Raw genomic sequence first — 8,131 nt, 5'->3', positions numbered from 1 at the left:
ATGCTGAATCCTTTTAACACACACCAAGATGGCATTGTGTGTCTTAGCTCTGGGACAGTAGCAGCTGAAGAAATCATGTGGGATTTGCTCGCAGCTCCGGAAAAAGGGGGAAAATGCTGTCAAAGAGTTTATGGACCAAAGACTGTTATCACCATCAGTTGACATATTTGCTCCCATCAAAACACAAAAACGGAAGACCTTTAGTGACCAAGCAAAGACAAAGAAGAAATCTACGTGCGAACAAGAAACTATTCTCCAGATTACTCGTCATAGGTCAAAGTAGAAAAATTGACCTGCAGGAAATTCTGTCTTACTCCTTGGGAACTGTGTCATATCCTTTAGGCAGTGCTGGCATCGTCAGCTTTTCCAGAACTATCCATGCCCCTTACAAGTGACGCCCTGTACCAACACTGCAAAAGGGCAAACTACCAAGCAGCCATAATGAGACATTCTCTGAAAAGGTATAATGTGTGCCCCTTCACCCGTTGGTAATGGATGGCACCTCGAGGATGGTGAGTTAATAGTGACCTGGATGACTAGAAATCCTGCCCCTGAAAGTGTGTTGCAGGCAGTCCACTGCAGTTGCAAGTGTAGTAAGTTGATGAGGAGACGATGAGGAAGTTGAGACACACTGTTTATTAACTCCGGGACAGATACAATAGTTGAAGGGGTATCGGCCCCTTCACCCGTACTATGGGAAACCCACCCTAGTACTAAGCCCTCTGTCCTGTCCCCCAGTCCTCCTCTACTGGGCTACGGGAGGCTGACTGATCTGGCCCTGGCAAGCACAGATCTCGGCACCAGCTAACCAGCCTTGCCCTGATAAGGGCAGCGGTCTGGAAGCTCTTGGGCCGCGCCACTGGCTTACCCGGCTCGGCCCTTATAAGGACGGCGAGACCGGGGAGTCCCAGGGCCTAATCTCCGAGTCTTGGATCTTCACTGGTCAGCTTCGTGTCGAACTGCCTCGAGCTCTTTGGGTTCCACCTTTTATAGGGATCGCCTCCGAGGGCTGGGGGCGTGGGCAATAACTGATGCGGACGTCGGTGTGACCCCCCGTGTATGTGAGTGCCGACAGCCCTGTGTTTGTTGTCCGCCGTTTCTCCCGTAATAACCCCTACATCACCCCCCCCTGTACAGCTCGCAGCCGTCCCGGCTGCAACAATCCCTCAACCCCCAAGAATAAAGATTAACACCGTCAATACACGTGTGCCTCGTAACAGTAACAATAACAAGAACAAGCGTAACATCAACCGATGGTTCCCTAAAAAAAAAAAAAAACCCCCACCCGGAACCGCAACACATATACAGAACGGTATAACAGCACATGCAATCAGCATATCGCGATCACACGCGTACATTGAAGCACAATAGCAAGCAAATCTGCAGGCGACCAACACACCATCAATCCCGTCGTAACTTTTCAACCACAACACAGTTATTCCCTCTCATGCAACGACCGCATCGCACACAGCACCTCGCAGCATAATACAGCCCAAAAAAAACATTTTTTTTTTTCAATTAAGCCCATCGCGCACGGTGACCCACGAGATGGTACAGCACAGGATACCCGACGCTCCCACGTTAATAATTAACTTTACCATCAAGATAACAACTCCACGCAGCAGCGCACACACTCCCTTTGAAACTCAGCAACCACAGCAGACTCTCCGTCCATTCCCAACACACGCACACACTTACATGGACAGCAAGCAACAAGCAGATAGCGTGGTCATCGTTATTACACACACATACAACCATTAAAAAAACATATATACAATGAGCGGGTTCCGCAGCAACGGAACACGCGCGGAAAGCTAATCATAACAACCGGCGCGTTTTGGCGCGAGTCCGTGCAGCGGGCCCGTCACAAGGGGCCGGCTTGGTAGAGTCAGTGGCAGGTGTCGCATCAGCAGGTGCCTGGTCGTCCGGTTTCCCGGACGTGCCAGCGCCGCCCCCCACGGGGGAGGCTGGCAGCCCAGAGGGCTTCAGTCCTGGGGCTCCTGAAGACGGGACAGTCATTAGTGGATCAGAGGCTGGCATCGATCCCACCCCCCCGGAGTCAGAGGACTCCCCACATGTTCGGCCATTTACGTGGGAGGAAGCGTGCGGAGCAAAAAATGGCTTTAACCGTGAAGGGTGCACAAACCACCGACGCTTCCCCCACTTAATGCGCACACATTGAGGCCGCACAACCTGCACAATTTCAACGGGGCCCCTCCATGGTCGCAACAACTTAGCCGAGGTGGCCAATGGCACCTGAGGGCAGTGCAACCATGCTCGGTCGCCCGGGTGCCATTCGTGCGTGTGAGTCCGGCGCGACCGCAATCTCTCGTTTTGTTTCTGGCGAGAGTCAGAGTTTTGCATGGCCGCCTGCCATGCCTCCGCCAAGCGAAGGATGTTAAATTTAACATGGTCGGCGATTTTCGACTTAGCATGAGGCGCGGCAATCGTCAGCTGAGTCGCGACAGGCGGGTCAACCTCGCGACCATACATCAAAAAAAATGGCGAGAACCCGGTCGCCGCGTGAGGAGCCATCCTGTATGCCGCCAGGACTCCCCCGATCCGTAGATCCCAATCGTTTTGGGACTCAGATACCTGGTGGGATAGCATGGACGTAAGAGTCCTATGCAAGCGTTCCACCATCCCATCCGTTTGTGGATGGTAAGGCGAGGTACGAACTTTCTTTGTACCCAGAAGGCCACATACCTCGTGTAAAAGGGTACTAGTGAAATTCTTTCCCTGATCGGTCAACAACCGTTCCGGAGCGCCTTTGTCGAGGACGTAGCCCTGAACAAAAGCCTCCGCAACGGCCGCTGCGGACTGGTTGGCGAGGGGCCAAGCCATAGGCCATCGCGTGAAATATTCCACGCCAACCAGCAGGTACTTATTACCCCTCGGCGTGGAAGGAACGGTCCCAAAATATCAAGGGCGACCAGCTCGTTAACCCGGGTGACCGAAATGGACTGGAGCGGTGGACTGGCTCCCTTCGCCGGCGGCTTCCGTTGTGCACACTGGGTACAGGACCGCAGCAGATCGTCCACGTCTCTTGCCATGCCCGGCCAAAAGTAATTAAGCTGGAGCATGGCAAGTGTTTTGAGGGTACCCAGGTGCAGGAGCCGTTCATGAGCAGCCCATACAGCCCTACCCCTCAACGTGGAAGGCACCACCAGCCTGTGACGGCGGATCGTCCCGTCCCAATGCATGAGTAAGCCCTGGCACCACCCCCATGAGTCAACGCCCGACTTCCCTTGACCTGATCCTTCCGCGCGACGTCGTAGCGCCAGGAGGGTCGCATCCTCCATTTGGAGGCGACCCCACTCAGTACTTGACAAGCCAAGTAGGGAATCACTCCCACCCTCCGAAATAGGACCAGCGTCCGAAGGAGTATCAACTGCGGCCGCAAGAACCCGATCCCGGCCGTCACTTGCCGATTTGCAACGGCCCGAACCCAAGAAACAAGTGCAATCCGGGGCGATCGGCAGGCGTGATAGGGCATCGGCGTTGGTGTGGCGAATCCCCTTCCGGTAAGTTGTCTCAAAATCGAAATCCTGCATGATCTCGAGCCATCGGGACAACTGCCCCGATGGCTGGTTAATTCGTAGGGCATACTGCAACGCTGCAGGATCTGTACGGACGGTGAAATGGCGGCCGTACAGATATGGCCGGTACTGTTGGATAAAGAACACGATAGCCAACAGTTCGCGGCGGGTGACGCAGTACCGCTGCTCGGCCGGGGACAGTACTCTACTACCATAAGCCACAACGCGCTCCACGCCACCCACAATTTGTGACAGCACGCCTCCAATCCCGGTATTGCTTGCGTCCGTGTCGAGCACGAACGGCATGGAAAAATCGGGGTAGCTTAACGGCGGGGCCCCCACCAGGGCATCCCGAAGAGAGACAAAAGCGGCGTTCTCCACCGGCCCCCAATGAAATTTGACCCCTTTTGACGTCAAGGCATGTAGTGGCTTAGCGATGGAAGCAAAGTCCGCAACAAACCGGCGGTAATATGAAGCAAAGCCGATGAAGCTTCTAACCTCCCCCACCGAGGTGGGAATAGGCCAGGAGCTGACACAACGCGTTTTGGCGGGATCGGTTGAGATACCTGACCGGCCGACGATGTGACCCAAATATTTAACAGATTCGCGCAGCAAATGGCACTTTTGTGGCTTGAATTTCAAATTAGCAGCGCGCATTTTGAGAAAGACGGCCCGAAGCCTATCAAGGTGTTCCTCGAACGTCTTACTGAATACGATAACGTCATCCAGGTAAATCAAACACACCTCCCATTGCAAGCCAGCGAGGACCAATTCCATCAGGCGCTGGAACGTCGCGGGAGCAGAGTGTAATCCCATGGGTAAGCGATTGAATTGGAAGAGGCCGTGCGGCGTTCGGAAAGCTGTTTTGGGCCTGGATTCGTCGTCCAAGGGAAGTTGCCAAAATCCTGAGAGCAAATCCAAAGTGGAAAAGAATCGCGATCCCGCGAGGGCATCCAGCGATTCGTCCATTCGAGGAAGCGGATAAGCATCGGCCACCGAGATCTTATTTAATCGCCGGAAATCAACGCAGAACCTTAGGGACCCGTCGTGCTTTTTGACCAACACTATGGGTGCACCCCAAGGGCTGGTCGAGGGAGAAATGATGTCCGATTTCAACATGTCATCTACAGCCGATTTGACATGATCCTTTTCGGCGGGACTTAACCGAAAAGGATTTTGGCGGATAGGAGCGTTGTCACCGGTGTCAATATGGTGGCGTAGCAATTTGGTACATCCGATATCGTATTTGTGTTTACTGAAGACGTCGGAAAATTCTCGCAATAAGGCGCGTAATCTAGCACGTTGTGCGTCAGACAGGTCAGGTGACTCAGCACACAACGCATCCAGCCAAACCTCGTCAGCGTCTGAGGCTAATCGCGTTTGAGAATCGGTGGCCACCTGGCCAATGATCGGCGTTTCCGCAGGTACCGGAACCGCATGTGCGAACACGGTACCTTGCGAAACCACTGCCGTCCGTGTCCCGACATTGAGGACCGCGATAAACGGGTCCCCATCCCCTTTAACAATAGTCTGGGCCGTCACCAGATCTGGCCCACTCACCCCGGCTCTAGATGGTCCCAAAATAACGCCCCGGTCAGAGACTCCTTTATCGAACGGTCGACGCAAGCGCAGGGGTACCAACATCTGTGCCCCCGGGGGTACACGCACCGTCCGAGCAACAAGCGCCTGTACCGTAGCACAGGCAACACGCACGGCAGGGGTGGCAGGTAGGAACGTCATACGTCGGCCCGATGGAAGCTCGATGCATTGCTGGTCAATCAGAATTTTGATGGGCAATTTGGCCAAAAAGTCTGTCCCCAACAGGCACGGAATAGCCAGCGAGGAGGAGACGAACACCGGGCCAGATAGTTTAATGTCCCCTATCGAAATTTGCGCTCGAATTTGACCGATAATACCCAACGAGCCCCCATTCGCAGCGTAAAACGGTATATCGACAGGGAGCAACGGGCGACTCTGAACGGGCAGGATATTATAAATCAAATCTGAAATGATAGTTGCCGAAGCTCCCGTATCGACCAATAGCCGTACCTCCACCCCGTCAATATGCCCCGCGACAACGGACGACCCCGCTGATGCAGCCACAACTCGGTGAGCCAACTCGGACCATTGGCCCGGTTGGAGCGCCCTCCCCGACATGCCGCGACCCGACGCACCAGCACCCAACCCCCGAGAATTGTGTATCGGACCATGTGATAGGAAAGTGGGTGTGTGTGCAGGCCGAACATGTGGGGTGCCATGACTTGCCCGAGGATGTTGCGAAGGCTTGTGAGGAGGGCCGTCCGCAGCTCCAGGTCTCGCACCGCGCTGTCGAGGAGCCCGGCATCCGGACGCCACGTGGCCCCGGAGGCCACAATTATAGCAGACGACGAGCGTTCCAGAGGACTTGGGCTGGTCTCGGTGGCTTGGAACGTCCCGAGCCGGTCGCTCGGCAGATCGCCATCCTGCAGAACGATCCGCAGCGAAGGCTCCCTCCATTCCAGAAGAGGTTGCCGCCACGGTGTGTCGTGCAGCAGCTTTGTTCGCCTTCCTCCGCTGGGAGATGAGATTGGCGTGAATGTGCCTTGCAGCCCGCAGTGATGACATATCCGCATCATCCTGCGCTAAGATGGTGAAGTCCAGATCGTCAGCCAGCAGCAAAATTTTCTCGGCCACCATCGCATCGATCCCCTCTTCATCCATACGCGGGAAAGCGTCTTTCGCCAATGACAGCAGGGCCGTGCGATAAGCGAGTGGCGATTCCTTATCACCCTTCTGCCGTTCATAGAAGAGCTGGCGACAATCGGAGGGCGGCCCATAAACGGTGGCCAGCAGCTGCAGCGCCGACTGAATGGTGGAGCGTGCCGACTTGGGTGCAGCAGTGAGGGTGCCCAGGGCGTCGCCGTCCAATAACGCCGGGAGAGCACACAGCGCCTCGTTGTCCGACCAGCCTGCCATCTCTTGGTGGGCCAAGAACCGGCGCTGGAACCCCCCCCAATCGCCGTCGCTTGCAACAAATACCTGCAGGGCCGGCAGGCGTTGCTGGAATGTCGGCTCCGTCTCCGATCCTCTTGGAGCGTCTCTTGCAGCATCCGTAGCGCGTCCCCGTACTGTATGGTCGGTGCTGGCGTCAGCTGGTGGTGACGTTTCAACCCCTGATAGGCTGCCACCGCGACCCGCCTCCGCCGATGACGTGGCGGCTGCTGGCTGGGCACCGTCTCCCGCGTGACGAGCTGGGACTCCTCCCTCCGCCCCTACTGTCTTCGTGGCGGGATTTTCGAGTCGCCCCGCTGTTGTAAAGGCGGGAGTTTCTGGCGGGCGTTGTCCATCTTCCCGCCGCGTCGCTCCTCCCGGCCCCAGGCGAGTTATTTGTTCCAGCATAGCGGCCGCTGCATACAAGAGCTCCGCCAGCCGCGAGTGAGCCAACGCCAACTCGTCAGTCGACGTCCCGGCCCTCTCCGACGGCCCCGCCGATGTCGGAGCCGGCAGCAGTTGTGCAGGTACGTCGGCGGCGATGTCTTGCACTGCCCCTCCCTCGTCGTCATCCTCTCCTGGGTCTTGGGCACGAGTCTTCCGTCTCGTATCCATGCTTGGCCCACTTCCAACACCAGATGTAGTAAGTTGATGAGGAGACGATGAGGAAGTTGAGACACACTGTTTATTAACTCCGGGACAGATACAATAGTTGAAGGGGTATCGGCCCCTTCACCCGTACTATGGGAAACCCACCCTAGTACTAAGCCCTCTGTCCTGTCCCCCAGTCCTCCTCTACTGGGCTACGGGAGGCTGACTGATCTGGCCCTGGCAAGCACAGATCTCGGCACCAGCTAACCAGCCTTGCCCTGATAAGGGCAGCGGTCTGGAAGCTCTTGGGCCGCGCCACTGGCTTACCCGGCTCGGCCCTTATAAGGACGGCGAGACCGGGGAGTCCCAGGGCCTAATCTCCGAGTCTTGGATCTTCACTGGTCAGCTTCGTGTCGAACTGCCTCGAGCTCTTTGGGTTCCACCTTTTATAGGGATCGCCTCCGAGGGCTGGGGGCGTGGGCAATAACTGATGCGGACGTCGGTGTGACCCCCCGTGTATGTGAGTGCCGACAGCCCTGTGTTTGTTGTCCGCCGTTTCTCCCGTAATAACCCCTACACAAGCATAGTAAATGTGAGACTGGAAGATGTTCCTGTATGTCTGCAAGACTGTCTTGTACTGATTTAAGTCGGTGCCAAGATTGTTCAAATGTTTCACAGGAAACAGAAGAAAGACATACATGGGATGATGGCTCTGATAGTGATAGGGATGATACCGATGAGTAAATATGCGCTGTGTTATAATTTAAGGTGATTTTGAGCTGTAAAGAATCTGTGGTAGAATTGTAATTTTTTTTGGCAGCATTCCAAAGCAAGGGGACAGTGTAGCATTTCGAGTCATTTCAGCCAAGTTGGGCCAAAGTGTGCTTATATTTGTATCTTTCTGTGATTACACAGTACCTACTGAAAATTTTGATGTACAAAACATCACAATTTTGCTAAATTTAAAATGTTTATGTTTAATTTTGCTTAGTGCCAATCCGTGAAGTTGAAGCATATTTTCTACAAAATTG

At 55.0% G+C, this 8,131-nt stretch overlaps 1 protein-coding gene across 1 annotated transcript; it reads right to left on the bottom strand.

Moving 5' to 3' along the window:
• Positions 1-259: 259 nt before the first annotated feature.
• On the bottom strand, positions 260-7,676 carry LOC133353365 (uncharacterized). Its single transcript, XM_061569557.1, has 2 exons — positions 5,805-7,676; positions 260-2,000 (listed from the first exon to the last, which is right to left on the bottom strand). The coding sequence occupies exons 1-2, from the start codon at positions 7,122-7,124 to the stop codon at positions 1,986-1,988; spliced, it is 1,335 nt and encodes a 444-aa protein (XP_061425541.1). The 5' UTR covers positions 7,125-7,676; the 3' UTR covers positions 260-1,985.
• Positions 7,677-8,131: the final 455 nt, after the last annotated feature.

This window comes from Lethenteron reissneri, chromosome 43 (assembly GCF_015708825.2).
Source record: "Lethenteron reissneri isolate LAM-NWPU_2019-01 chromosome 43, ASM1570882v1, whole genome shotgun sequence".
NCBI lineage: Eukaryota > Metazoa > Chordata > Hyperoartia > Petromyzontiformes > Petromyzontidae > Lethenteron > Lethenteron reissneri.
Note: the sequence above shows the minus strand (reverse complement) of the source record. Positions and strands in the feature narration are given on the sequence as shown.

Coding starts and splice junctions, on each gene's coding strand:
- LOC133353365 (XM_061569557.1), bottom strand. CDS start 7,124: ATGGATACGAGACGGAAGACTCGTGCCCAAGACCCAGGAGAGGATGAC.